Here is a 26309-nt window from a genome sequence, read left to right as displayed (position 1 = left end):
AAGCGCACTCGTAAAGTCCGTCGGGAGATCTTCAATCGCATCTCGAGCAACGAGCGATAAAGGTCGTATGGAACTCATGTTTGAAACTTAACATAGCATATAGTCTGAACGAGCGTATGGTAGACGCATAAGTTGTGCTACATACGATCGAGTACCGCCGGCACGACCGGCACCTACTAAATTTCAAACTCCTCGCTCCTCCTGCCAAATTTCTCCGAGATCGACCAGCCTGGCTTCGCCACTCGACTTGTCCGTGGTATTGGTAAGCCAGGCTGGTCACGAGCCTAGGATTATGGGATGTTCCGGCAATGGCTTGTCGTTGGTATAAAACCCTCCAAAAAATCAGGTTTCGCATACCGTTTCAACCGCCATCTTATTGTTCGTGGTCATTGTTGTGATTCACATCGTAGAGTAAGTGCTCGTCACTGTTGCCGTTAATGCCAGTCGCATGAGTCATCGCATGCGGGGTACCCGAACAGGCGGGCTCCGAGCCTCGCCTCCACGGATCTTCTACGGATCATCATTTATCTATTGTCTTTTACTCTTCGCCGTGCTTGAGCTCTTGTTGACCAACTTCATCATCAGACTTCATATCCGTTCACCACAATGGTTCATCCCCACCAGACACCCTATGTTACACCCCACATCTTGCACAAGAATTACGCTCAGGCTTTTGACAATGAATTTCATAGTAACCGTCAGTGCATTCAACTTATATACCTCCTATCTACTGAACGTTTCAAACAGTCATTGGCCGTGACCTCGAGTATTTCTCGCAGGCTGGGTTTGACATGGACAGGATCCAGCTAAAGCGCAATGCTCCTGTAGCTCAGCTTTACGAAGATGCCATCCGCAACGAAGGAGCGATTATCTCCTCTTCTGGCGCACTCATCAACTTTTCTGGTAAGAAGACCGGTAGAAGTCCTAAAGACAAGCGAATCGTCTATGAGGAGACAAGTAAGGATGATATATGGTGGGGCTCCGTGAACATTAAGATGGATGAACGTGAGTAGTTTACTCCGTTGCACACTGGTTCCTTGTCTCAGCAGTTGTTTTTAGACACGTTCGAGATCAACCGCGAGCGTGCTATTGACTATTTGAATACGCGCGACAACGTCTACGTCTTCGATGGTTTTGCTGGTGTGAGTCCTGTGTTCCAACTGCATAGGCTTGCACGACTCACTGTTTTCAGTGGGATCCCAAATACCGTATCAAAGTCCGGGTCATTTGTGCCCGTGCATATCATGCTCTGTTCATGGTACGTACCCGAAATCACATGTTTTTCCTGTACTGATGATCGGGAAGAATAACATGTTGATCCGCCCGACCGAGGAAGAGCTTGCAAGTTTTGGCGAGCCCGACTTTATCATTTACAATGCTGGCCAATTCCCCGCGAACCGCTTTACTAAGGGCATGTCCTCCACTACGTCGGTGGAAATAAACTTCAAGCGCATGGAAATGGTCATCCTCGGCACTGAGTACGCCGGCGAGATGAAGAAGGGTGTCTTTTCCGTCATGCACTATCTTCAACCTGTCAAGTTCGGCCAGCTCTCCCTCCACTCATCTGCCAACGTTGGGATGGAGAAGGGCGACGTTACCCTATTCTTTGGTCTTTCAGGAACCGGAAAGACCACACTCTCCGCTGATCCGAACCGCCTTCTCATTGGTGATGATGAACACGTGTGGTCAGACACTGGGGTGTTCAACATCGAGGGAGGATGCTACGCCAAGTGCATCAACCTTTCGAGCGAGAAGGAGCCCGAGATATTCAACGCCATTCGTTTCGGCTCCATTCTGGAGAACGTCGTATACAACCCTTTAACGCGTATCCCGGATTATGATGATGTTGGCATCACGGAGAATACGCGCTGCGCATACCCGATCGAATACATTCCAAACGCCAAGATCCCATGCATGGTGGACAGACAACCAAGCAACATTATCATGTTGACGTGTGACGCGTTCGGTGTCCTCCCCCCTGTAAGTAAACTTACCGCAGATCAAGCAAGCTACCACTTCCTTGCTGGCTACACCTCGTGAGTTTATCCTTGCTTCTGTCAGCGTCTCTCGCTAAGTCACGCCCGAAGGAAAACGCCTGGCACGGAGGATGGTGTCCTCGAACCTATTCCAACATTCTCGACCTGCTACAGCGCACCTTTCATCGTGTTACACGTAGGTATTCATGTTCTCCTAGGAAACCCTGAGCTAATCATTGCTGGATCAGCCTGGACGCTACGCAGAAATGCTGGCCGAGCGCATGTCCAAACATAACGTATCTTGCTGGTTAATCAACACGGGCTGGACAGGTGGCAAGTTCGGCACTGGCAAGCGCTGCCCACTTAAGTACACCCGCCGTATCGTCGATGCTGTACACTCCGGGGAGCTTCTGAACAGCGAGTTCGAAACCTTTGGCGGCTTCGGACTCCAGATTCCTACCGCGGTAGAGGGTGTTCCACGCGAAGTGCTCAACCCTCGTTTGGCCTGGGCAGACAAGGAAGCTTTTGAACGGGAGGTTCGCAAGCTCGCGGGCATGTTCCAGAAGGCGTTCAAGTTGTACGAGAGCGATGTACAAGAAAGCGTGAGGTTGGCAGGTCCCCGGGTGGATTAGAGTCCATTTCTCCTTATTTATAATTTATAACGCGGATGTAGAGTGGAGTTATATCGCTATCTAAACCAAATCTGAACTGTACTCTACTATACTTCATGTGTATGTACCTGAATGTACAAGCCGGACGAATTCGAATGCATACTGCGGACCTTTGGATAAGTCTAATCCTCGAGTAACATTGACAGCGAACATCGACAACGCTAGAGCTGCCAGTGTCGGTGCTAGTTGACTCTTGCGAGATATCCCCACACACGATTGAGAAGATCTCGGACCACGGAACCGCGAGGTTCTCCAGGACGAGACAACTCCCAAATCAACTTTTGGAGTGTTTCTTGAGCATTCTCAGAATGCTCCGACGCATCTCGAGGTAAGTATGTGAAGGTAATGGAAGGTGCTGACGATGGGTCCGTGCCAGTGTTATTTGACCCCTCCCACCATCCTTTCGCATCTTCATCACTGTCGCAGCCACAGACCACGACAACCAAGCTAACTTTAGATTTCGCGTAGACTTTTTGAAACTTCTGCACCTCCGTCCTCTGCGTATCGACGGACTCATCCTTGTCCACGTAAAAAATCAACAAGCAGGGTTCGAAACCAACGCCTCCTTTGGACCGTTTGGCAGGGGGATAGGGCGCAGTTACGCGCTGGAACATGTAATAATGCCCGCGCATAACAACTGTGGATCTGACCCATGCACCATTAATGACGCCGGCTATGTTGCAAAGATTCATGGGCGCTGGGACAGCAGAGTCGCAGACGATTACGTTTCGCGGGTGGTCCCTTTCATGGACATCGCATGCCCATTCGACGTCGCGAACGCCTTTCTCATTGGGCAGGCGACAATCCTTGATAAGCTCGCAGATAGCACGATATGACTGTTTGCCACGCTCCTTGAGCGCAACAGAGTCATCTTCGTGGATGGCCACCGTGGTGACACATGCGTGGCCAGCGAAGGTCATCTTGAGTTTTGAAATGGATTGCTCGTTCTTCCGCCACCATTGTTCCATGTCTGGTTCTTGGTTTTCCAAACGTGTAACGACAATGACGATCGGAACCTTGTTCTGAACTTTGGAGTACATTGACATGTAGTTCCGGCGGAGCGCCGTGCTCTCTCTCGTACCCTGTACGCAGTACATGAGGAGATGAATGCCATCCTGCTCCATAAGGGTTTGAAGGAGCTTCTTCAAAACTCCCTGAGCTTCCTTATCGGGGACTGTTCCCTGACAGTCCTCATCAAGACCTGCAGTGTAGGTCAGTAACGCCCGCCAAGAGCAGCTTACTGCACTTACCGGCCGTATCAAAAAGGTTTACCTTTAAGGTCTTGTCCTGAACCACAACGTCGTGCTCGTACACGTTCGTTTTAGTGGTACATCCCGTGGTATCGGAGGACGTTGGCGCCGTTTGAGTCCCAGTGATCAAATTGACCAAGGAACTTTTACCAGCTCCTGTTTCTCCAAAAATGACAATATTGCATGTTTCCGTGCGATGTGAAGCTTCCCCGAGCCGAATATTGTTGGAACCATCAGCACTCGGATCCGAAGTATGGAACTGTTTTCAAGTCAACTTTATGCTGAGGAAGAGCCAAACACCACTCACAGTAGTAGATGGTGATCTCTCAGCAGACAACGACATTGTAAAAATGCCTCAACAGACTATGTGGAAACAGTGAGAGGCAGACTTAACTTGGGTGTTCGGGTCTTACTTACGCCTTCATCGATTTCCCAGTTCGTTACTACTAGAACATGGGTGTGCCCAGGCGCCAGATTTGTGAGTCGATCACGACGCATGGATTCAGCATGTTCTGCTCATGTGAGAAAGGCATCAGTGGGTGGCATATAAGCCTGTTCCTGAAACCAACGTGTTGCAAGTTTACAGCATGTAGGCAAGCTTTAGGAACAGGCTTAAACTTTTGCATTTAATTGTCAATGGTTTCGCATTGGCAACTTGAAGGCGCTTCAAGCTCATGGCCGGCAATTTCATGAATATTAATATTTAATATTACATAATAGGAGTGCGTAAATACAAAACCTATGAATAATCATTTATATTAGCAAATATTCGAGCGAATACCAACCTGAATCATGTGACCAAGTTTTATCATAATATGCCTTAGCCATGGCCGCGCTCGTACAACTTTACACCACCAATATCTGCAAAGATACATGCTGCATGTGAGAACGTGGGCGCATCGTATATACCTGCTGAGTGCTCTATCCTTAATGAACATGGTGCGAGACACAATTTATTTACCTCGAGTGCAAAAACGTTAATCTCAGGCTTGGCTTCTTGCAGTGTACTAGTTCCCTCGCACAATCCTAGCACCCCTCTTCGCGGATTTGGGTGCTTATTACATTGGATCTACTAACAGGATAGTTTTAATATCGTAGATTGAGCATAGGTTATCGAAAACAGAAAGTCAAGTGGCCGCTCTGTCGTCTTGCTTGATCATATCAGCCAACTGTTTCGCGACTTCTCGAGACAATCCCAAACGCTTCGTGAAATAATCGACGAGATCCTTCCTTTTCACAGCCGGACCTTCCCCTGAAACTAACCCCTTCAGCTTACGCGTCAACGACACGAACAGGTTGTCTCCTCCTATCCACGCATTCTTCTGCCCGTCAGCAGTGAACTCCTGAACAATCTTGCGCATCGTGGTGCGCGATTGTTCATAAAGGTCTTTGTGTCTGCCATCCGACCTATTAGCGGCGGTGATGCATGCATGGCCAGCGACCTCGATCTGATATCGTTTGAAGGTGCTCCCGTTTCTCACCCACCAGTCCTCCATCCTCTCCTCTCTTTCGAGGTTCGTGATCGCAAGAACAATGGGAACCTTCTTCTCGCAGAGGAATTCGTGAAAGAGCCGGTAATTGCTCTGAAGCGTAGCAGTGACTCTACCGGCGCGAACACAGAATAGAAGCAGGTCGATGCCTCCTTGTTTATCCAAATGCTTGATGAGCTGATAGGCGTTCTCGACAGTCTCGAGGTACTCCTTGATTCCCAGCTGCGGTTCCTCGAGTCCGACGGTATCGAAAACCGTATACGAGTCGCCACTGAAGCTGATGACATGCTCTTGCCACCTCAACGTACAGCGTTGCATGTCAGCAGATGTGTAAGCTACGTCCTTTTCCGCCATGAGATTGACGAGTGAGCTTTTGCCTGCTCCCGTCTCTCCAAAGATTACGATAGTCTTTTGCCTGCGCTCACTTATCAATACGGTGAGAGGAGCATCTGGAAACTACGTAACCTTTGAGGTTGAATCTCTCCCGGCAAGCGACACTGTTCGATGAGTCGGCAGACGGCGCTGTATGACTGGTGGTGGCGTTGTATGAACCTATCCCCCGAATATCGGTCGACAGTCAACGCGGTGACACATGCATGGCCAGCAAAGGTCATCCCGAGGTCTGAGACAGATTGCTCATTATCCGTCCACCATTGTTCCATTTCTGGTTCTTTGTCTTCTAAACCTGTGGCGACAATAACGATTGGAACTGTCTCCTTCACAACAGAACGGATGAAGTCGTAATTGGGGTAGAGCGCCCTCGTCGCCCTCACACCCCGCACACAGTACACGAGGAGATGAACGTCATCTCGAAGACTCCGAAGGAGTTTCTTCAAAGCTTCTCGAGCTTCCTTATCAGGGACTACTCCTTCAGAGCCCTCACCAAGACCTGCAAGTCAGTTCAGCGACAGTCACCAAGAGCGGCAAACTTGCACTGACCGGGTGTATCGTGAAGCTTTACCTTCAGGGTCTCGCTCTCAATCAAAACGACGTACTTGCGGGGTTCAGCGGTGCATCCCAAAGAGTCGCGGGATGTCTGGGCCATCTGCGTCTTAGCGATCAAATTGACCAAGGAGCTTTTACCATGGCCTGTTTGTCCAAAAATGACAACATTGCAGTTGGTGTCTGTCTGGTTTGGGGTGTGGAAATGATGTTTTATCAACTTTATTCTAAGGAAGAACCAGTGCCATCACTTACTGTAGAAACAGCAGACGGCGACATTGGGAAAATGACTCAAGAAAATACAAGACAAGACAAGAAACAGCGAAAAGCACGCGTGTTCGGTGTTTTGGGGTGTTCTTCATGTAGAATCCCCTGAATGGATTAGAGTATATGTCGGTATGTCCAGGTGCTCACTGCCAGATCAGTGAAAATCGGCTACAAGGTCCACGACGCATGGATACAGCACGTTCCTGCGTATGCGTCGGGCTTTGTACAGGCTTTAGTAGCAGCTGGAGCTGGCAGGTGCAGCGGTGAGGATTCGGTCCAGGATAGAAGTGCGGTTGACTAGGGTACAATTAGCAATGCGGCAGAGAGTCAGATCGGTCATGAGGTACTAATTAATCAATGATCCACGCGTCAAAAACACCCACAACCAGTTCTAGAGTGATACAGACTCCGTGATTATGCTGCGCCCAACGCTTACACTCGATTACATGCCTTTTGAACCAAAATGTAGGATTGTAAGTGTGGGCAGCGAGAGACCGCAGGGGCGTTGTTGTTGGATGTAGTCGGCAGGCGGGTGTTGGCCCCCCATCAGGGCAAGACAGAGAGGATGTAATGCGGCGTGGGCGTTAGCAGACACACGAGCATGCGGCAAGGTGCTTTATACAGTACACTTGATCATACTGGATAGCCTCATAACGCTGCATGTACTCTGGGCGGGGGGTACAATTATTAATTAGCATCAGATGTAATTGATCAAGCTTAATCAAAACCGGTCATCACCATGGCTGCATTCCGGATAGCGAACCCAGTGAAATGTACTTATTTGCAATATTATGTAATAGGGACGACGTTCAATCGAGCCATTTTCTCGTTCGGCATCAACGGCACGGACTCTGAAATCCGGTGTTATTCGATTGCCGAACTAGTCGCGTGCGCTGAGTCGTGACTGGCAATGGTGACCACGACGAGGGAGTCACTGGAGACGCGCCTCTCTGCTGCTCAGAACTCAGCAATGGCAAAGGCGAGCAAATTCTAACGACGACTCTCGTTACCCTGTATATGCTGGCAATGGCCTTACTCGTCGTCTCCAGCTCCTTCTGAGCGTCCTCCACATCATTGAATGTTGCTGCATTGGTGATCTTGGTGTCTCATTTTTAGCACTGTTCATCTCATGCTGTCGGTTTCTTGTTCTCTTGGAGTCCTTCCTACCATGCAGTTTCATCCCGCAGTGTTGATATCTTGTCATCCGTTTTCATTGTTTTTCCGACAGGGTGATCAAAGTTGAAACCTGTTTTGGGGCGATTCCGACCTTGAAAACAGTTTGAAAACAACGTCGAAAACGCCTCGAACAGCCCCGAAGACGCAGCTTTGAACGTCCAGAACCCTAATCCCTGACATCTCAGATCTACCAATCTTCTGTCCGATGTGCGATACGGTACGTCATAAAAATACTTATCTCTTACAACAGTTATTTACAAGTGTTTGCCAATTAAATCCTCGAGGTATGCCTCATGGTGTCGTTTTCAATACCACGGGGAGGGATGCGCGCAATACACGTTGCAGCTTCAAGGTCTGAATTCGTTTTATAAGACTGCATACTGGCAGTTGTCGGCCAAATTCTTCACAGCGCTGTCCGAACGATTCCTCTTTAAATTCCTAAAAGGTACGTCTTCAGACTGACTCTTACCGTAGCACCAATCATGACCCGACTTGCAGCATGGCAGGTATCGCTGGGCCGGGGGGAAAGCAAATGGTCAAGTACAACCCTACTCAAAGGCATGTAATCTCCAAATGAAGCTCCGTATTTTTAAAAAAAATATCAACAAGTGATGACAGGCAGAAAACTATCGTACTCTTTGGGGAGACGGGAGCAGGCAAAAGCTCACTCGTCAACCTCATGGCAGAAAAGGACGTGGCGTTAACATCTGCTGACATGCAACGCTGTACGTTGAAGTGGCAAGAGCATCATATCAGCTTCGGCGGCGAGTCGTATACGGTTTTCGATACCGTCGGACTCGAGGAACCGCAGCTGGGAGTCAAGGAGTACCTCGAGACTGTCGAGAATGCCTATCGGCTCGTCAAAGAATTGGACGATCGAGGCGGTATCGACCTGCTTTTATTCTGCGTTCGCGCCGGCAGAGTCACTGCTACGCTTCAGAGCAATTACCGGCTCTTTCACGAATTCCTCTGCGAGAAGAAGGTTCCCATTATTCTTGCGATAACAAACCTCGAAAGAGAGAATAGGATGGAGGACTGGTGGGAGAGAAACGAGAAAACTTTCAAACACTACAACATCGACGTCGCTGGTCATGCGTGCATCACCGCGGCTAATAGGTTGGACGGCAGACACAAAGACCTTTATGAACAATCGCGCACCACGATGCGCAAGATTGTTCAGGAGTACACTGCCGACGGGCGGAAGCCAGCATGGACGGGAGGGGACAACCTGTTTGTGTCGCTGATGCGTAGGCTGAAGGAGTTACTTTCAGGGGAGAGTGCGGCTGCCAAAAAGAAGGACTTATTTTCAGGGGGTTCGCTTGTGAAAAGGAAGGATCTTGTTCCTCGTCTCACGAAGCGTTTGGGGATGTCTCAAGAAGTCGCGCAACAATTGGCTGATATGATCAAGAAAGACGCAGTTTGACTTTTCCTTTTCCTTTTCGATAACTTATGCTCATCTGATTGTATACTCTATCTTTTCCTCTTCAATAGTTACACATATGTGTTGATACTACATACTACTCATGAGCTTTGTATTGCAGTCATGACGGTCTGTTGATGCTGGCACGGGCTGATTTTGACGAAAATTGCTGCATCAGTGTAATTTACTGTAACATAGATAATGCATAGATCATTTGTACGATGCTATACGACGCAGGTTGTTGAAAAAATTTGCGAGGAATAGGCTCACTGTTTCAGGTTTATAGGGGGTAATGGGCTTGAAGACTATCGAGTCGACAGCACCGTCTGTGTGCCTGGAGTGGAGGAATTTTCTTACGGCTACAGAGATGTTATAGCGCCGTGCGACGAAACTTGCTGGCACAACTGTACTGGGTGGTAGAAGCACTCGTACGACGTAGTCTCCAAGGTAATTCTCCGCTGTCAGCCATCAGCCCATATGAGAATAAGCTGGTTGGCGGACTGTGCTCGGCCAGCTGCTGCATTCGCGGCGCATGCGCAGCAAGAGCCAGATGGTACAAATATTGGTCGATCGACGTAGAGTTGCAAAGGTTGATGCAGAAACGATTGTCATGAGCCACAAAAGGCTGGGGACTATCAGGTGCATATTCAGAAAGATCGGCAGGGGTTGCGGGGATGTGTGTTAAGTTGCCGCTAGATAGTTATTATTATTACGAATGACAACTATTATATAGAAGTCCACGTTCAATCCCGCGGGTCTGAGGTGTAATGTTTAATGCAAGAGGGGGGGATCGTCACGTTATTCTTTTGGCATCAAGCGAGGTCAATTATAATCCCAACGTTGTCAACGGTCAAGTCGCTCTCCTGGTAGGAAGGTCGAGGATAGTTCTGCCTATTTGGTGCGCGCGCACCAGGGGCTGAGGCATGCTTCAGAGTAGAAGGCGGCCTCAGCGATTTCCCGATGGAGACAGATATCGGCCGAAAAATTTCTTCTTCCTCAGAATCGCTGAATAATTCCAAGACATTGGGATCGAAACCTGGCTGAACGCGAGGGTGTGAGACATTAGGACGTGGTGAGCTGATACGGTAGGATTGAGCTGAATTCGACTCTGCTTTCCTCTTCTTTGCGACCCGGTGGATGTGACCTTCCGCTTGGTCAGTACCACTCGGAGTTAGCATCAAGGCTTGAGGGCCAGCGGTTTCCTTGCACCCCATCGCATCGTTCGGAAAGTCCCTTTTATCAAATTCAATGACCTGGTTTTGGGGCGCTCCGTCAGTGTCTTCTACATCCTCCAATACCAACTCCAGAGAATTGTCAGGATTAGGCATAGAAAACAAGAACACGCTTGGCGGATGAGTATCCGCACGTATTGAGACAGAAGGGAGTGATGGTATATAATCCTCGAGACGAATTTGCGGTCGCAGTTCGTCGCTGCCACTGGTATGACATCTTTCACGATCCGGACCGAGCGCGCGAATGGGTTCCCGGTCCAACTGAAAGTGCGTCCTCGCTACTCGAACCGGAGAAGTAAAAGGTTCGGTGTGGCTTGTCTGGTCCTCGGTACCTGGATCAGCCTTTGCTTTACCCTTTCCTTGTCTCCGTGTCACACCGCATCCCGAGGCTTTGCGAATGCTCTTCTCCTGTTCGGCTTCATAATCAACCACAAGACCAGGGTAGACCTGCCGGACCATAGAAACAGGAATCCAAACGCGCATATTGCTATGTGGATCGGGTGGCAACTTTTTGGTAGTTCCCTTCGTGGCTTGCGAGCTACTTTCGATTAGGTTGTCATCCAAAGCAGTGGGATTGCCTGCGAACTCGGGTCGTTTGCCCTTGATACCTGACTGAGCAATTTCCACCAACTGTGAAGGACACATTTCAACACCGTACTCCAGAAGGCCATCAGTGGATACATGCTGGCGGGTTCCCAGAATCTTCGTGATCAATGACCGGTTACGAGGGTTATGTCCTCTGAAGGAGGGCTGAGGGGCAAAAGCCGCACGACGGCGATCTACATCTGTCATGTCGAGATACTTTTTCACGAAATAAGCCGGTGTTCCGACTGCCTCGGCGGGAGAGGGAGTCAGTGGCCCTTTGATGACAGTGCTTTCACCGTGCTCGAGACGTTTTGTCCTCTCTTTCTCATCAGCTTCAAGCACAGCTCTCCTGATGACCCTCATTACTGCCGCTTCCCACATCAGACTCCGAAACCTCTTTATAATCGCAGTCTGGTAACCCCACTCTCCAAAATTCTCCTCACAGAACGCAGCAGCACGGGCAAGATTCAGCTCTCCATTGTCGCGCATTTTGCCACCACCTGACCTTCCCGCGCGGGCGCTGCATATTGGGTTGATGTAGTTCTCGAGTATCTGCATATTTGGGAAGTCTGGTGGTAACGAAAGTGCAGGGTACGAGTGCCGAAGCTGTTTCCGCGAGTTGGTGTGCAATTCCAAGTTCACGCCGGAGCGCCAGCGTGCGAGTGCTGGACGGACGTCTTCGATAGAACGACGGTGAAATATTTCGAGAAGTTCATCGCCAAATCCGCAGCGAGCCAAGCCATGCGCGATGCCTTTGCCGATATCCCTTACACCCTGAAATATTTTAGACGGGTAGACTCAACACAGGTTAAATTTGCGCACGTCACCGTAGTCCCCTTTCACAAGAATGGCAAAGAGAACAAACCCCCCTCTCGTAAGCCCTACCTCCGGATGCCTCCTGATAGCTTCCGCTGTATATATCATGGTATGGTGTTTGCTGGGTTTGCCCTCCGAGTCCAAAGCGGGGTTGGACTTGTTCCCAGAAAGGGTTAGACTTGAACTGTGGACAGGAAATTATGCGTAACTTAGTATTGCAGAGGCAGCCAGGCTTACTTCTTGATGACCCGAAGAGCACCGAAGACGAGCGCGTCCACATCATCCGTCATAACTGCGTCGATAACGCCGTATCTGTTGAGATGAGCTAGCTCGGCTTCTGCTTCACCGAGAGCCTGGAAAGCATCAGCAGTCGAGTGTGTTCGAATCATGAACACCCCACCATTCTCCATTCTATGCCAAATATGTCCAACAGTTTCTTCATACCAGACGTAAGGCTATGAGATCCCGTTTTCCCCATCTTGCTGCCTCGCTTTATCTTGGGTCTTTCATCGCCATCAAAAACAAAGAGTGGTAGAAAGGGTAGTCGCGCCAACGAGCATAAACGAAAGAACAACAGGCGGAGTTCTGGGTTCTCGCCGCCTTTGCTGTGTACACAGTGTTGATACCATATACTGGCATCAATGCCAATACGAAAGGCGCGTTTCCCGGAATGATTCTTTTCAAATCCTTCAATAATTGCTAGATTGGCGAGCGACCGAGATTGTCCCGCTTTGTTCACGACCTGCGCAGTTGAGTCAGAACAATCTGTTAGAGAAGAGCGAAACCACGTTACCTCCCAAAGGCCTTGGACACCCATCGCTGAAGAGTTACGAGTACTTGCGATAATTGGCAGGAGGTCATGTTCATGAAGCCGAAATTCATATAGTAAACACGAAACGTCACGGTCACGTGCTTCGTGACTCGCGAGATTTGACAAAGCTGCAGGTACAGGTTACTACTGCTAGAGTGGTTGTTGTGTTTTTCATCACTTAGAAAGATATTGACGATCAGATCTAGATCCAAACCAAGAGTTCTCGCAGGTGATTATTTTTCAAGGTCTAGTTCTTTTGGATTGTTAGAAAAAAAATCGTATGTAGGGTGGACAATCTGGAGGTCGTGAGTATCAAGAACAAAGGTATGATCAAAACATTTAGCCCTCTTCCACATTATTCTCTTCCATAGTAGAGACGGATGTCTTCTCGAAAAGGAACGAAATTGTGCCGCCAGGGACATCGCGAACGGATAAAGTTTGAGTCGCTTCGTCCATAGCTGTAATGTTGTCCAGGTCAACGGCCGATAATAGTGAATCAATCCTTGATTGCGGCTGCGCGAGGTCTTCCTTCTCTTCGCTCACACTTGAGGGCACCAGATGACGGAGAATGTCATCGTGGATATTGTCGCTCGTCAATCTCTGCAGGCAATTGATGTGTGTCCACTCTCCGAGTGATGCAAGCTCCGCCTGTTTCTTCTTCATGTACTACAGAACCATGTTTAGCATAATTATGTGCATGGTGAACAACAGAATTTATATCCTTACTGCTCCATCCATCTTCTCGATATGGCGAGGTTTGACTTGCGACGCATTGACGAAGCCAGTTTCTGCTAAATCGTCGTTGTTGTCGTCATCCTCACCGACATCTATATTGTTCCCCGAGACACCCGTCATGTCGTCGTTGATATGCTTTGAACCGGTATCGCATCCGCAATCTAAAAGGTCATGGGTATTGCAGCCTGTCTCAGGATGGACTCGGAAAATGTCCCGAAGCTACAAATCGGGGCATCAAACATCGGTCATATCATGAGTAAAAAAGAAGTACATCTTTCCGTGAAAATGAGTCTGACTTTGAGCCAGATGACCCCTTGAATTTGATAGTATAAACTCCGCCAGGTAAACGACAAAATATCGGCTTACTGAGCCCATAAGAGCTTGACGCCGACAATTTAGAGCCGGAACCCGAGAGAACAGATAATTCACTCACAGTTGCTAAGTCCAATCTTGGTCACCTGTCTCTGATAGATTTTCTCTTCCCGGAAGCAATATAAGCGCGTTACAAACCTTATCAGAAGAGGCTCTCACCATCGATTGTTCCTGCAGTTAGAAAGCGATAGATGAAAACTGGCCGTTTCTGTCCATCACTGTCATATTTGATAAGGATAAAATATTTTCGATGATTGCTTATTTACCGATGAATTCGTGCCATGGACTGGAGGTCATGACTTGAATGGGAGATTGCATTTAGGGCCATCCTATCATTATATACGCCACACACCTCGGATTCCAATCGGAATCTATCAAACATAATCTTGACGCGCCGATAAGGTTGAGCCCAACGCCGCCCGCCTTTGAACTCAGCAGGAATAGAACTTTCCTCATCATAGTCAGATTGGCGCTGAGAAGTGCGAATTGAGTAACCTACAATGGCTGTGTTGTGATGATTTATTGAAGGTGTTCACATACTCCTGCCTTTTTGCTGCTGGTGTCTGACTATGGCGGTGTGATGTGAGACGAAAATACTACAACTGGGAATAAAAATCTGTACCCGTCAAGCCGGAAGTAAGTATAAGATTTCTTCTTGCAGAAGGCTTCGATCAAATTGAGGGTTGATGTATAATGTGAAACAATGATGCATTTTTCTCGGGTGCGCTAAATGGCGGTCAAATAATGCTGTGCCGTTAGTCAAGCAGACTTACCTCTCTGATGACTTTGAGAAGGTTCGACAACGCCAGAAGCTTGCCTGATATGAAGATCGATCAGCCAATAGACCTCATTGGAGAACATGGGGCCCACCGCTCATGGAGAAGTCGTCGACACGGGTATCTTTAGGTAACAAACTCAAGGCTTCATCAATGCCCGGGCGGCGAATTGCATCTGTGTTTGTCGCTTTTGCTTTATCTGCTTGAGCCTTGAGCAACACGGGACTATTGCTGATTTTTGTGAGCATGTTGATCAAAACAAGCGATTCTGCGGTCGGTCCGTTAATCAGCCTATCTAGCTTATCGGGGTTAAGAATAGCCGAGAATATGGACAATTGCAGTTGCGTTGGGGTGACAAACACGACATATTCATCTGTTCAGAACGTCAGATAGTCGAACTACAGGTAGAAAAAAAGGTACGTTTTGGCGGAAGATAATTCTTGAGAATGTTGGCTTCCCGACGCAATACGAAGCTTTTCGCGATCAAAGATAACTTTTGGTGCTCTTCAGCAGCTGAACGGAACACAAAAGTTCCACAAACCTGAGCTGACCGAGCCTCACCAAGCTCGAGTTCCTTATCCGTGCAATCCGGTACTCTACTTTTGAGGATAGGAACCTCGTAAACTTTACGGAATGTAGCGTGATCATCTACGAATATCTCTGTATTTGATTTTCCCTTGTGAAGTAAGTCAATGCAGCTCACCAAGCAGCCCTGGGTTACAAAAGTCCACCTTTGATTAGGTTAGCACTTGGACGGTTGACAAAAACAGGTGCCTCGTGCTCACCATCGCATGGAATTCACCTAAATCATTCTGAATGGGAGTACCGGACAGGATGATTCTTCGAACAGTGCGTAGTGATTTAAACATTGTCGAGGTCTTAGTATTTGATGACTTCAGTCTGTGTCCTGCAGAGGAGTCAATGGCAGGTATATTCTACCCGCATCAACTGACCTTCGTCACAAATAACCAGGCCAATTGGAGGACTACACGGAGTATCAGATTTTTATTCACTACAGCAGTAGAAAGAATGCTCACTTGCAGTATGCCAAGTCGTCTCTGACTAGTGTAAACAGATGCACAACAGTGAAAAGCGACACTCACATGACGGTCCGAAGCTTCTCATACCCAATGACTAGAACCTGATGCAACTGTCTAATATTTGAATGAGCGGTGAGTCCAATCAGCTGGTGCCAACACATACGAGTTGAGAAATTGTTTAATGGTGGACTTGTTTTTGTCGCCTGTGAAAACACCAACGCGATCTTTCCCTAACCTTAAAGTCCGAGTTGAATCACATCTCGCATTAGCACGATTCTATCCTACCACTTTTGAAATTCGGCGCGCCAATTCTGCTTGCAGGTCAGAAAATAGTGAAGATGAATTGAGGAATAGAAACGAACATTGACCAGCGATACGGGGCATACGATCAAGGCCTTGCCGATTGCTGGCCCAGCGCCAACGTATGGGTTCTGCTCTGTCGCCAGTTCGGGGATTGTAACACAGATATTAAACAGTGAGCTCACTGAGGAGTGTCCACACAAGAGCAATTGTCTGTAAAAATTGTCACCGAGCGGTAATAATGTCAAATGAACGAATGGACCTGAAGGGTTTTCCCTAGACCCCTGAAACCTGCACATCAACGATGTAGCGCGCAAATGGCCAAATTGAACACGTACATCTCGTCGGCGAGTATGCACCCTTGACCCTCGTGTCTTCGCAGGCCCATGACACATTCATAAAGAAATTTGAGGCCTGCAAAAATATTGTGCCACCACAGATATAACATATCGAGATAGCATGCATACCTTCGACCTGGTGTGGACGAAGATGTCTTGCAATGATAGGATCTAGGACGACAGCTACAGTGGGCAAATTCCTACAAATATACCTCAGTTTTGCTTCAAGAGAAGCGTAATGTCAAAAGCGAACTTCTTGTTGAACTTGCGAGCGTGTTCTGGGGTTGTCGCTTTCATGACGATTGCTCCCTCTGCTTCGGGATCATGCCTAGCCAGTTTAGAATCCTCGGTAACAAGGTACTGAAGGAACTTACAACGGGTCATTCGGCTTCTTATTTGGCTTCTGGCCATAGAACGATGCGGGGGGCACGAACGCTTTTGAAGCGCCTGGAGATGCAGTTATGATGTCATTCTCTTTGCCAAGGAGAGCGCCCTTCGCGTGAAGCAGAAACGAGGGCTTGGATGGTGAAGATTGCACTAACTGCACATCTTCCTCTGGCCCCGGAACTTCATCTTCCACCCCAGTGATGGAAGGCATTCGCGATGCTGGTACTTGCGAGTCCAACTCGATCTGTTTGCCACCGGCGCTGAAGCTGTATCCGTTGTGTAGAGCAAGTCCATCCCATTCCTTACGGCCAAGTCTGCGACGACCGTTCAGTGAGGTGTATGACGAACCAATCAGATCCAACTTACATTTTCCCCTTTTCTGATATCACAGTGAGCTTGTCGCCGACATGGCTAACGAATGCATCGCCATCCCAAGTCTTGTGCTTCTTGCTCTGCGGCTTCCGCCTTTGAGAGTCAGCATACGTGCAATATATTCTCGCTAGTCACTCACCAGTTAGCAGTCCAGTAAGTAGCTGTCGTCTTTGCTTTCGAAGAGCCGGCGGAGGGGATATCCCGTGCAGACAGAAGGTTGACAGGATGAAGATCAATAGCCCTCTTGTCTACGGCTTTCAATGGTGTCTTGTAAGGTACATTCATCTTTGTTGACGGCAAGGGAGCGATGCGCAAAGAGGGTTTCACGAAGTTATTCCCAGTCATTGCAGGAGATGGCATGCTTCCTCGACCATAGCACTTTCCAGACATGTATTCTCCACGAGAAATTGGATGGTCGATCCTGATTTCTTTCCCTCCAAATTGATACTCTCCGTTTTCCTCAGCCTTTGGCGCATTTAAGGACCCGGCTCCCATTCTATTAGCGCGACAACGCAAATTAACCTGGACCCTCGGTTTTCTTGCCCAGTAAAGAAACGTACATCTTTCCTTCTAGATCGAACATCGACCCTCTGATGCCTGTGAGAACTAGGACGGCATCACCATCCCAGGTTTTGTGTTTCTTGTACTGGGGTAATCTCCTGGTAACTTGTGGTGAGCATGAAGTACTCAAATTGGGAGTCCCACAAACCACTGAATCATCCAGTACTCCTCTCCTCCATGACTGTTGCTTGCACGACACGCCGAGGGACCTCCGATGGCATTCTCGATCGCGACTTTCTTCCTGCTGGATGTATCAAGTGGCAGCTTTCGTTTATCGCCCGTAAGTGGCGACTGGTAGGCTGGCATTGAATTATGAAGTGAAAGTCTTAGAGTTGACTTAAAAGAAGAAGACGAGGAAGCTTGCTCCGGAATGCCGCAAATATCGAGACGTGTCGCGACGCGTTGGTGGCGCGTCGACTGACTTCGGTTATTTCCGTCACAAAGATTCTCATCAATAAACTAACACAATCGATTGCACTACAAATTCAAAAGTAAACCAAGAACATCAAACGAAAAATCAATAAACTAACACAATCGATTGCACTTCAAATTCAAAAGTAAACCAAGAACATCAAAAGAAAAGTAAAAAAGGAAAGAAAAGAAAATATAGTATTTTGGGGGTAAGCAAGGGGGCCCGGTAAGCAAGGAGGTCCATCCCGTGTATATTAGAACTCCAAGTCGATTGCTTTGGATACACCCTAGCACACCTCCATCCACTACGTCCTAGACCTGCCCAAAGGCAAGACGCCCATCGATCACCGTAGCTTGAACTTTGGTGTTCAAAATTCGATCGACAGGGATGGTCATTATGTCCTGCGACAACACCACATAGTCCGCCCGTTTTCCCGGAACAAGGGAACCCAAGTTGCTTTCGGTAAATGAAGCATACGCAGCATCAATCGTCATGCCTATTGATTGTTTTCCATATCAGCAGCGCTCATATCTGAGTATTCTCGTAAAGTACCTCTTAAGGCTTCCATGCGAGTCAATCGTTGTTCTGGAAACCTACGAAACATATATGGGTTGAACGAGAAATTTTCGACAAAAAACCCATACCATCCCGACGGGCCGCTGGGTGATTGTCCTTCAGGAGACAGTCTGGTAATGGCTGCATAGAATCCAGAGAGCGGGTTCATGTCTTCCACCGGGAAATCAGAACCAAAGGCAAGTCGAGAACCGTGGTCAAGTAAGGAGCGGAAGGCATATAAACCCTTCACCCGCTCAGAGCCCTAGAAAATGATGAACAACTATAAAAGCGTGTAGCCGTGATTCACATGAACTCACAAGACGGTCTTCTGCAAACCACATATCACTGATGCTATTCCGTCCATATGACACATTCACATCAGCGAACACATTCGGATGGCAAATTTGACGTACGCATGAGTAGGTTGAATGCTGGCAATCACTGTATGACTACAATTCTACTTCCATTGACATCGATGATGCTAGAACGCTCACCTCCAAGCTTTCCGACACGTTCCATGTCGGTCTTTGTCAAAATCTGAGCATGTTCCAGGCGAGGTCTGAGTGCTGTGACATTGACGTCCTTCAAGGCAGTTTCGAATGTGTCCAGAACCACACCATTGGCATAATCCCCGATAGCATGGACATTCTTCCAGACAAAAAGCAAATGAGTGTTTTGTTTTGTTTTTGTGATAATCAGCACTTACAACCTGCCATCCATCTCTCAGATATTTGGGTATAACATCAGTCAAGACTTTGGGGTCCAAACGCATGAATCCTTTCGTGTGGGGGTTATCGCAGTACGGCTCGTTCAGCTGAGGGACATCATGAAAAAAATGGAAAAGCATGCAAGGAGCTCCTCACCGCTGCTCCACCAGAGCGTAAAGCACCTGAATAAAAAGTCAGTCTGATGGCTTAGTACTATCACCATCGTGTTACCATCAGCAAACATCTTGACACTGCGAGCATTTAGCCTGCCATTTCCTGCATTGATGATTGGTTTTGAGAGGTTTCCCCAATAAGGGACGCTTTCATCGAAGTATCTCATCCCATAAATTCGAACCTATGGGCTGTTTAGAATTACACGGTGATGGTATCCCTGTGTACCTACGGGAAGATTTCCTGCCGCCGCTTGCCTGCGTGAATAATGTTAAGTGTGTTTTTACACAATGATGCTTGGTAGACCTTCTGAAGAACTCAAGTGAAACAGGATTGAACCCCGCATCATGGATGGAGGTTAAACCACAGGACAAGGCATCCTTTACTGTGGCATTGAAGCGTCTCAGCAGGTCTTGTTCAGTTGGAGCCGGTCTCTTCACAAGGTCCTGGGCATTGTCAAGAAGAACACCTGGTCATTAGTATCAGCTATTTTTAGGCCATGTGTTCACAAGGAAAGAATGGAACCGGTCGGATTGCCAAACGAATCTTTCACAATGACACCACCTTCTACTTCCGATGGCCACGGGGAGCTTAACGTAAGAGCTTTCTTCGAAATCCATAACGCATGGCCATCCTTGCTTTGTAGGACGACTGGCCGGCCACGGACGATCGGGTCCGTCTCTAGGGCATCCTGCAAAGCAACGAACTTTAGAGTTGTATAGCACATGGTTTTGTAAAGCTCACTGAGGTTGGCCATTCTTCCACTGGCCAAGAAGTATGATCCCATCCCCAACCTTCAATAAATTTTGAAGGGTCATTGAGTATGTCATTGTTGTCCAAAATATATCGTCGGACCAGTGCAACTGTGTCTAAATGCAGATACACTACTCAGATCGTTCCCGGGACGAAGTAAATCTTATGCAAACCTTTGATCGTCTTTCCACCTCCGAGGGGAAGTTGTCTATTTGCACCGTATTCAAGAATGTGTGCATGTGAATCTAAAGTGTTGAAAAGTCATTCTAGAAAAATTATTTCTTTTCTCGCAGCTTACCACTAAGCCCCGGAACCACGATTGAAGATTTGTCCAAATAACGAATTTGAAGAGAGGAACGAAGACGACCACTGGCAACCCAATGTGCCATGACATCCTCTAGCGTCATAAAATTATTGATACGTTTGATTTAGCTTTTTGTGTTGGTTTTGTCTGTTTTTACATACCCAAGGAACCAGTGTCCAGGATTAAAGATCCATCCACAACAAGGCACTGAACGTTTGGGGCAGCCTGATCCACAGTATAAACCCGAGCACCCGAAGGGGAGCAAACTGCGTATGATCGTGAGAGTGGCGAAGTTCCCTCGGGGGATAGGAACCAAGCCGCAAAGACAGCGAGAAATACCAGGGTGACAAGACGACAGGGGCCAAATCCAGACAGCACCCCAGGTATAGAAGTACTCCTGCCGGGCAGAATATTCTGAGGGCCCGTATCAGCAAATTTGTCAGGGCCCTGGCGCTTACGCAGTTCAGACATGGCTGGTACAATACCCCTCAGTATTATATATGCAGAATATTCAAGGACCACTCCACCTTTCAGTTGTACAAGGAGAAACAAATTCAAGACGTTTTGGATGATGGGGATGGAAGCCAAGGTTTGTTGACATTTTATATAAACCCGTCAGGATGGAATCTCACGAGTATTCCGAAGGAATAGAACGCTACTGGCGTCATTGCACAGCAAGTGTTTAGAATCCGAACCCCGAGAGGCGCTTTTAAAAATTCAGGATATTGTGCCTGCAAGTAGTGGTAGGCGATTGTGACAACCCTGGAATCGTTTGAATTTTTGGTCGGGAACATGATCCGACTTACGGTCATTACCCAATTTAAAGACATGCCAGCATATTGTTTGCAGAATCCTCGTTCCCGCCGCATTTAGGAAGTGCGTCTCTTGAACTTCAAACATCTAGCACTTGACGAAAGTGGTCTTGGTGATGTCGGACTATGGCATCGTCGGGTCCCAGATTCAACTCAGTCCGAGCGGAAAAGACCAGAAGCAAATTTGAAAACCAGCTAGTGACGTGACCGTGAGAACTTCGGGTTTATGACACGCATTCAGCGCTTCACCACAGTACTACTAGGCCTACTAGGTCGTCCAACAATCTGTTCAGCTTCACTATTCTCCCTTCCAGCATTTCCGGGAATGCCCCTCAATGATTTTCTAGGGCAGAGAGCTCGCCCCATTGTGGCTTCGTTCAATTCTCACAAGGTTCTGCTCTATGGTCTAGTGTCTACAATTGCAGTTTCGGCGACCATCACAAATGCACTCCGATGTCACAGTAATTTCTATTCTGTGGCAATTTATCTTTCAAAGAGTAATAGAAGTGTATTGGTGCGTGGTTTATTAATTGTGATAATTCATGGTGTACTAAAACAGATTCCAGATCCTTGCGAATTTCGGCCTTCTTGTTGCATTGCTGTGCGGACAGCTCGTGCAACAGATATTCTTTGGCGCCCTTCGTCCTCAGGAGGTGGAGGTAGCTTTTATTGAGTTAACTTTCATCTTTGCGCTTAATTATCACTAGCGCCTATATGACCGTCTATGGTTTTTCGTCACGGAGTCTTTGCTGGCATTCACAATCTTCAGGGATGACTTTGATATTCCGTTTGCCTTGATGTTCGGCTTTTTGCTGTTTGTCAGGTCATTCCACTGGCTTGCTTCGGACCGAATTGAGTGGGTATGTGTCCTACTTCATCCAGTCCTGCAATGCGTTTAGTCATAATCTAGATGGACCAACGTCCATATCCTGGCCCTCCCACACTTTTTCATGTTCGAATGACCAGTCTATTTGTCATACTCTGGTGCATAGACCTACTCATGTTTGCGGTCGCGGTCGAAAGTACATTGAAAAATGGCATAGGGGGCATGATGATGTTTGCCAGCGAGGCACGTGTTGTCCGTTCCCCGTTAAGTGATATCTAACATTCTTTTCAGTACGCTATCTTGATGGCGAGCGCTATGAATACTACCGCAAAGTATTGCGTTTGCGTTATCGATTTGAGACGTGCAAGACAAAGGGGTGGCGAGAATGCGCCTCCATGGCAAAATAAAAGCATGTGGGTATTCTATATCGAATTGGTCACCGGTACGCAATATCCATATCGATTCCAAACCTTCATAAACATTTTTTTTAGATTTTTTGAAACTCACCACCTACCTTCTATTCTTCCTCCTTATCGTGGCGTTCTATGGGTTGCCGCTGAACATCATCCGAGATGTTTATCTCACTGGGCGGTCATTTGTGACACGATTGCGCGCGCTTGTCCGATACAGAGCTGCCACCCGCAACATGGATGAGCGCTACCCGGACGCGAGCGAGGAAGAAATGTCAGCTATGACAGATCGGACTTGCATTATCTGTCGCGAGGAGATGTTTGTCCAGGGCGTCTCTGGGAATCAGGAAGGCGATTCCGGCTCCAACCCTGCCCAGCAGAATTCTGATGGCCCTAACACCACCCCAAAGAAGCTACCATGCGGCCATATTTTCCATTTTTATTGCCTTCGATCATGGCTTGAGCGCCAGCAAAGCTGCCCTACTTGGTGCGTTAATTCGTACTGCGGAATCTTGAGATCGCTCAGGGTAATTTTTCTTGACAGTCGACGCAGTGTGCTTGAGAATCCCGCGCAAGAACAGCAGCGTGCTGCGGGTGCTCAGGTAGGAGTTATACCTGGACAACCAAATAATTTTGGCAACCCGGTGGCCCCAGGAAACCAACCGCAGGCACAGCGCAACGTTAACAATCAACCTCCACCAAATGCAGTTGCTCAGGGGTGGTTGCCCGGGCAAGCCCCAGGTGTCGTTATTCAATATAACATCCAGTACCAGGGCGCGCCACCATCACGGGACGCATCTCAAGCTCCGACTACCCCGCAGCCTGTGCCTCGCTTTGCTGGGTTCACTGGCCTCGATGGACAATGGCGTCAGTGGGGTATGGATGCCCGATGGTTTGGTGACGAGCCTTCGGGTGCCTCAGATCAACCCTCGGCCATCGCTGGTAACTCACGTCTGAATCCCCGAGATGCCGCTGCCTCCGCTGCATCACAGCGATTTGGAAACAAGAATACCCGGAGATCCAATGATGAGGCACCTGCGTTAGCCAATGACACACTTGCTGCCAAGCCTTCATCTGGTGAGGCGCCAGACGCGCCACATTCTGATGCCAATGTTTCTTCTGCTATGCCAGATTCAGGCTTGACAATCCCTTCTTTCATCCCATTACACGCCCATGAAATTCCCCCATCAATGGGAACATCACTAGGCGCTGACCCGTCCCACACTCACTTGTGGCAGCCAGTCCCACCATCACCACATGATGATTTAGTACGTCTGCCAAGTCTCAGCGCTTCCGTCCCCGCGGGCACCGTTCAGACGCCATTACGTGGACTGCCACCCAATCTGACGGACGAGCAGCTAATGCTCATGGATCAGATTACTCGAGAAGCCATTGACGAGAGACTCAGGATACTCGAAGGAGTTTCAGTTGCAGTTAGTCGTTGTGTGGAGGATCTCACGCGAGTACGAAGTGCCTTGCCAGTTTCCAGCAACACACCGTCAGCTGTCATGGAACCACATGATACGCCACACTCCTCTGCTACTGACGAGCATATGTAACATACCTACACTGTTGTTACAACGTCGAATATTATTCTCCTTTACCCTCTTACAATATCCTCCAGCACGGCCCTGATAGGGCACCGCGTCTTAACTGGGGTATAGAAATATAGAAATGCTCTCTCTCTCTCATAATATTCTGATCCGGCTCTATGGAAAGTTGTGTACTAATGGGTAATTATTCAAACGTTCAACAAGAGCGCTTCAGCCTTGCGCTTTACAGTTTCGGTGTCAACGTTCGATTTATCTACTTTAGAGTAGAAGGTTTTGTACACTTGCCCAAGGATTTTGCGGGAATCTCCATCGAGTGTTGTTTCAGCAATCACCTCGTTAAGAACGCGGTCGATATCCGCTTCCGACATTAAAGGGGGTAAGAAAGGCGCAATAATGTCCGCTTCGCGTTGCTCTTTTTGTGCCAAGTCAGGTCTGGAAGCCTTGACGAATTGATTGGCGGAGTCGTGCTGCACATGAAAACAAATCAGGTGACGGAAATATCAATAAAATGGAATTCTAGACCAACACGTCGTAAGGTGGCCCTTCGTAGGATCGCGATTATAGCGGGGGATGACACAGGTGAACCAGCTAACTTGTCAGCGGCATAGACTTCCGAGAGAATGGTCTGCGTTAACAGGCGCCTCAGAAGTTAGAACCTTCGGCTTCATTGTTGGGGATAAAAGCTCACGCGTAGAGTCATGGAAGTCATTGAATCCTTGGCCTATTTGATGAATGCGTGAAGGGTTTTATTGACAGGTGAATAGTATTGGTTCAACGGGATGGTCACCTTCATAGCGGTCTTGACTCCGGACATTAGTTGTTGGCGGATATCTGCGTAACTTTGTTAGCCTAGTACATAATTTTGTGGCTAGACGTGCGCTAACCTGATACCCCCAACGTGGCCACAGATAAAGCACGGGACATTATTAGCATTTTGCAAAGGGGTTGTCTCAACGAACGTAAAGGAAGAGCTAAGATCATGATGATGGATCGTCGACCAACAACAATTATTTTTTGTAATTTTCATTGGAGTTGTTGAAATCATAACGGGTCCGACAGATTTCAAACTCCGCGAGCGCTAAATCACTAACTTTAAAGTACATTGGCTAAGTTACTTTCAAACTTGTCCCATGCGGGGCCTTGCAGGGCCTTGCGGCGCCCCTTGATACGGCTCGAGAGTCGTGTATTCTCAAAGACTCCGACTCCAGACATGACGCTCAAGGGTTCCTTCTTCGAACTCCCGATTCGCTCACGGAGCAGTCAGCGTCTATATATCATTATATATACATCGTACGTTTCTAGAACTTTTTGTGATTTTCCAGAGTTGAAAATTTGTTCAAGGCGGCCGGCAAAACCTTTTCAGACTGATCATGATTATCAGATTCAGCACTTCAATTTTGCCAGTGCCGATACCAATTTGTCCCTATGGCATACTTACACTCCAACCGCAAGGGCAAACACGATGCATGATACTTGATTGAGACGGTCAAGTCATTGATCGCACTGTCATCTGACAAGTTTCGAAACAGTTGATTGCATTCAGAGTCCCTGCAGAGTCGAGATGCATCTCGGCCACGTCTCAAATTGATCAGGACGACGACAACTTGGACCTTGGTATCATGGCGCCATGTCACGGCGATATTGAGGTAATGCGCGAATTTGATGAAGTAGCTATCTTGCCATTCACATTTCGTGATACGTTCTTGGTCATGAACTTCGAATATTGACTGCTGACTCGAATCTTGCAGTACTTTTCGCCACAGTGTTCTATCCTCTCAATGGAAGCTGCATTGAACCAAGATATCTGACATTGAACGTTTGTCTACTGCTATGTAACACTGAGGACTTTCCTCAGGAGATACCGCCGCTATTCCAGATGAGAACACCTCAATTCAGCAATACGGTCATATGCACAGTCTTAAATGGAGACGGGGGTGGAGCAAACCCGAGCAGGTAAGTACTTTGGCTGCGTGACATTGCAAAATAGGCTGAATTGGGGGCAGTATTTTGGGCCGGCTTAGGTTTATCTGGTGATAGTGTTTTGATAGTCGCCAGCCATGCTTGAAGGTACCTCAGATATGTCGGATCTCTTCAAGCGCCAGAAATCATCTTGACCACATTCCCATTAAGTTTTTTGAGCTTTTTGACCATCTTGGAACTGGTTTTCAGCGCCTAGGTCGTAAGCTTAGATATGGAAGTTTTCTCTTTCAAAGATTACATTCTAACGCTCGGACAATCGATTCTAGAGTTCACTGGAGAAATTATGTTCGAGTTTTCCTGTCCAAATGT

The 26309-nt window shown here is 47.9% G+C and overlaps 9 protein-coding genes across 9 annotated transcripts; 3 read left to right on the top strand and 6 right to left on the bottom strand.

Annotated features, from left to right (window-relative positions):
• Window positions 1-176: 176 nt before the first annotated feature.
• On the top strand, window positions 177-2759 carry DEU56DRAFT_771746 (ATP-utilizing phosphoenolpyruvate carboxykinase). Its single transcript, XM_041351484.1, has 7 exons — window positions 177-697; window positions 748-1005; window positions 1060-1142; window positions 1193-1258; window positions 1306-2036; window positions 2088-2172; window positions 2225-2759. The coding sequence occupies exons 1-7, from the start codon at window positions 607-609 to the stop codon at window positions 2606-2608; spliced, it is 1698 nt and encodes a 565-aa protein (XP_041213996.1). The 5' UTR covers window positions 177-606; the 3' UTR covers window positions 2609-2759.
• Window positions 2760-4591, bottom strand: DEU56DRAFT_771743 (P-loop containing nucleoside triphosphate hydrolase protein). Its single transcript, XM_041351483.1, has 4 exons — window positions 4315-4591; window positions 4205-4260; window positions 3898-4156; window positions 2760-3848 (listed from the first exon to the last, which is right to left on the bottom strand). Exons 2-4 carry the CDS (start codon window positions 4238-4240, stop codon window positions 2830-2832), a joined length of 1314 nt encoding a protein of 437 aa, XP_041213995.1. The 5' UTR covers window positions 4241-4260; window positions 4315-4591; the 3' UTR covers window positions 2760-2829.
• A 407-nt stretch (window positions 4592-4998) lies between these two features.
• DEU56DRAFT_427979 (P-loop containing nucleoside triphosphate hydrolase protein) lies at window positions 4999-6869 on the bottom strand. Its single transcript, XM_041346182.1, has 4 exons — window positions 6585-6869; window positions 6327-6516; window positions 5853-6276; window positions 4999-5802 (listed from the first exon to the last, which is right to left on the bottom strand). Exons 1-4 carry the CDS (start codon window positions 6606-6608, stop codon window positions 5025-5027), a joined length of 1416 nt encoding a protein of 471 aa, XP_041213994.1. The 5' UTR covers window positions 6609-6869; the 3' UTR covers window positions 4999-5024.
• A 1140-nt stretch (window positions 6870-8009) lies between these two features.
• Window positions 8010-9244, top strand: DEU56DRAFT_427949 (P-loop containing nucleoside triphosphate hydrolase protein). The gene is made up of 3 exons (XM_041346181.1): window positions 8010-8217; window positions 8271-8330; window positions 8382-9244. The coding sequence occupies exons 2-3, from the start codon at window positions 8272-8274 to the stop codon at window positions 9193-9195; spliced, it is 873 nt and encodes a 290-aa protein (XP_041213993.1). The 5' UTR covers window positions 8010-8217; window position 8271; the 3' UTR covers window positions 9196-9244.
• Window positions 9245-9778: 534 nt separating this feature from the next.
• On the bottom strand, window positions 9779-12662 carry DEU56DRAFT_771728 (uncharacterized protein). Its single transcript, XM_041351482.1, has 5 exons — window positions 12619-12662; window positions 12226-12567; window positions 12063-12178; window positions 11832-12009; window positions 9779-11783 (listed from the first exon to the last, which is right to left on the bottom strand). The coding sequence occupies exons 1-5, from the start codon at window positions 12640-12642 to the stop codon at window positions 10005-10007; spliced, it is 2439 nt and encodes an 812-aa protein (XP_041213992.1). The 5' UTR covers window positions 12643-12662; the 3' UTR covers window positions 9779-10004.
• Window positions 12663-12800: 138 nt separating this feature from the next.
• Window positions 12801-17823, bottom strand: DEU56DRAFT_951421 (P-loop containing nucleoside triphosphate hydrolase protein; the record flags this gene model as incomplete). The annotated part of the gene is made up of 31 exons (XM_041359151.1): window positions 12801-13302; window positions 13363-13590; window positions 13643-13704; window positions 13805-13849; window positions 13903-13961; window positions 14010-14042; window positions 14096-14189; window positions 14243-14310; window positions 14366-14469; window positions 14517-14560; window positions 14614-14892; window positions 14940-15012; window positions 15061-15167; window positions 15223-15250; window positions 15305-15426; window positions 15473-15504; window positions 15557-15577; window positions 15623-15669; window positions 15719-15794; window positions 15845-15870; window positions 15922-15995; window positions 16045-16072; window positions 16122-16143; window positions 16198-16273; window positions 16327-16397; window positions 16451-16525; window positions 16572-16898; window positions 16951-17049; window positions 17096-17452; window positions 17517-17615; window positions 17666-17823. The coding sequence occupies 31 exons, from the start codon at window positions 17821-17823 to the stop codon at window positions 12976-12978; spliced, it is 3261 nt and encodes a 1086-aa protein (XP_041213991.1). The 3' UTR covers window positions 12801-12975.
• A 144-nt stretch (window positions 17824-17967) lies between these two features.
• Window positions 17968-21388, bottom strand: DEU56DRAFT_771678 (amidohydrolase family-domain-containing protein). Its single transcript, XM_041351481.1, has 18 exons — window positions 21235-21388; window positions 20947-21181; window positions 20581-20892; window positions 20414-20512; window positions 20289-20360; window positions 20107-20231; window positions 19888-20053; window positions 19669-19831; window positions 19595-19619; window positions 19423-19546; window positions 19348-19373; window positions 19191-19298; window positions 18979-19132; window positions 18898-18925; window positions 18802-18835; window positions 18574-18746; window positions 18482-18522; window positions 17968-18425 (listed from the first exon to the last, which is right to left on the bottom strand). Exons 3-18 carry the CDS (start codon window positions 20888-20890, stop codon window positions 18241-18243), a joined length of 1833 nt encoding a protein of 610 aa, XP_041213990.1. The 5' UTR covers window positions 20891-20892; window positions 20947-21181; window positions 21235-21388; the 3' UTR covers window positions 17968-18240.
• Window positions 21378-24153, top strand: DEU56DRAFT_771657 (uncharacterized protein). Its single transcript, XM_041351480.1, has 8 exons — window positions 21378-21440; window positions 21495-21745; window positions 21798-21890; window positions 21939-22091; window positions 22142-22300; window positions 22349-22499; window positions 22549-22954; window positions 23012-24153. Exons 2-8 carry the CDS (start codon window positions 21557-21559, stop codon window positions 24024-24026), a joined length of 2166 nt encoding a protein of 721 aa, XP_041213989.1. The 5' UTR covers window positions 21378-21440; window positions 21495-21556; the 3' UTR covers window positions 24027-24153.
• Window positions 24135-25057, bottom strand: DEU56DRAFT_771652 (GatB YqeY domain-containing protein). The gene is made up of 5 exons (XM_041351479.1): window positions 24905-25057; window positions 24808-24851; window positions 24709-24741; window positions 24547-24645; window positions 24135-24487 (listed from the first exon to the last, which is right to left on the bottom strand). Exons 1-5 carry the CDS (start codon window positions 24999-25001, stop codon window positions 24209-24211), a joined length of 552 nt encoding a protein of 183 aa, XP_041213988.1. The 5' UTR covers window positions 25002-25057; the 3' UTR covers window positions 24135-24208.
• Window positions 25058-26309: the final 1252 nt, after the last annotated feature.

The sequence above is a fragment of the Suillus clintonianus genome, assembly GCF_016758775.1.
Source record: "Suillus clintonianus strain FC179 chromosome Unknown DEU56scaffold_5, whole genome shotgun sequence".
Taxonomy (NCBI): Eukaryota; Fungi; Basidiomycota; class Agaricomycetes; order Boletales; family Suillaceae; genus Suillus; species Suillus clintonianus.
The sequence above is the reverse complement of the archived record's forward strand: the minus strand, read 5'-3'. Positions and strand labels throughout refer to the sequence as shown.

Excerpts from the sequence above, each read along its gene's own strand:
- DEU56DRAFT_771746 (XM_041351484.1), top strand. The coding sequence starts at position 607 with ATGGTTCATCCCCACCAGACACCCTATGTTACACCCCACATCTTGCAC. Across the intron at positions 698-747 it reads CAATGAATTTCATAGTAACC|TCATTGGCCGTGACCTCGAG; the intron begins GTCAGTGCATTC and ends CGTTTCAAACAG. Across the intron at positions 1,259-1,305 it reads CATATCATGCTCTGTTCATG|AATAACATGTTGATCCGCCC; the intron begins GTACGTACCCGA and ends ATGATCGGGAAG.
- DEU56DRAFT_771652 (XM_041351479.1), bottom strand. The coding sequence starts at position 25,001 with ATGATCTTAGCTCTTCCTTTACGTTCGTTGAGACAACCCCTTTGCAAA. Across the intron at positions 24,646-24,708 it reads TGACTTCCATGACTCTACGC|ACCATTCTCTCGGAAGTCTA; the intron begins GTGAGCTTTTAT and ends CTGTTAACGCAG. Across the intron at positions 24,488-24,546 it reads GAAGGGCCACCTTACGACGT|CACGACTCCGCCAATCAATT; the intron begins GTTGGTCTAGAA and ends TTTCATGTGCAG.
- DEU56DRAFT_771743 (XM_041351483.1), bottom strand. The coding sequence starts at position 4,240 with ATGTCGTTGTCTGCTGAGAGATCACCATCTACTACT. Across the intron at positions 4,157-4,204 it reads AGAGATCACCATCTACTACT|TTCCATACTTCGGATCCGAG; the intron begins GTGAGTGGTGTT and ends ACTTGAAAACAG. Across the intron at positions 3,849-3,897 it reads AAACCTTTTTGATACGGCCG|GTCTTGATGAGGACTGTCAG; the intron begins GTAAGTGCAGTA and ends CCTACACTGCAG.
- DEU56DRAFT_771728 (XM_041351482.1), bottom strand. The coding sequence starts at position 12,642 with ATGGGTGTCCAAGGCCTTTGGGAG. Across the intron at positions 12,179-12,225 it reads TTGGCATAGAATGGAGAATG|GCTCTCGGTGAAGCAGAAGC; the intron begins GTGGGGTGTTCA and ends GATGCTTTCCAG. Across the intron at positions 11,784-11,831 it reads TGAAAGGGGACTACGGTGAC|GGTGTAAGGGATATCGGCAA; the intron begins GTGCGCAAATTT and ends AAAATATTTCAG.
- DEU56DRAFT_427979 (XM_041346182.1), bottom strand. The coding sequence starts at position 6,608 with ATGTCGCCGTCTGCTGTTTCTACA. Across the intron at positions 6,517-6,584 it reads CGCCGTCTGCTGTTTCTACA|ACAGACACCAACTGCAATGT; the intron begins GTAAGTGATGGC and ends ACCCCAAACCAG. Across the intron at positions 5,803-5,852 it reads GGAGAGATTCAACCTCAAAG|GCAAAAGACTATCGTAATCT; the intron begins GTTACGTAGTTT and ends AAGTGAGCGCAG.
- DEU56DRAFT_771678 (XM_041351481.1), bottom strand. The coding sequence starts at position 20,890 with ATGTCTGAACTGCGTAAGCGCCAGGGCCCTGACAAATTTGCTGATACG. Across the intron at positions 19,374-19,422 it reads TGTCAAGATGTTTGCTGATG|GTGCTTTACGCTCTGGTGGA; the intron begins GTAACACGATGG and ends CTTTTTATTCAG. Across the intron at positions 19,299-19,347 it reads TACGCTCTGGTGGAGCAGCG|CTGAACGAGCCGTACTGCGA; the intron begins GTGAGGAGCTCC and ends GATGTCCCTCAG.
- DEU56DRAFT_771657 (XM_041351480.1), top strand. The coding sequence starts at position 21,557 with ATGCCCCTCAATGATTTTCTAGGGCAGAGAGCTCGCCCCATTGTGGCT. Across the intron at positions 21,746-21,797 it reads AGAGTAATAGAAGTGTATTG|ATCCTTGCGAATTTCGGCCT; the intron begins GTGCGTGGTTTA and ends AACAGATTCCAG. Across the intron at positions 22,955-23,011 it reads CAGCAAAGCTGCCCTACTTG|TCGACGCAGTGTGCTTGAGA; the intron begins GTGCGTTAATTC and ends TTTTCTTGACAG.
- DEU56DRAFT_427949 (XM_041346181.1), top strand. The coding sequence starts at position 8,272 with ATGGCAGGTATCGCTGGGCCGGGGGGAAAGCAAATGGTCAAGTACAAC. Across the intron at positions 8,331-8,381 it reads AAGTACAACCCTACTCAAAG|TGATGACAGGCAGAAAACTA; the intron begins GCATGTAATCTC and ends AATATCAACAAG.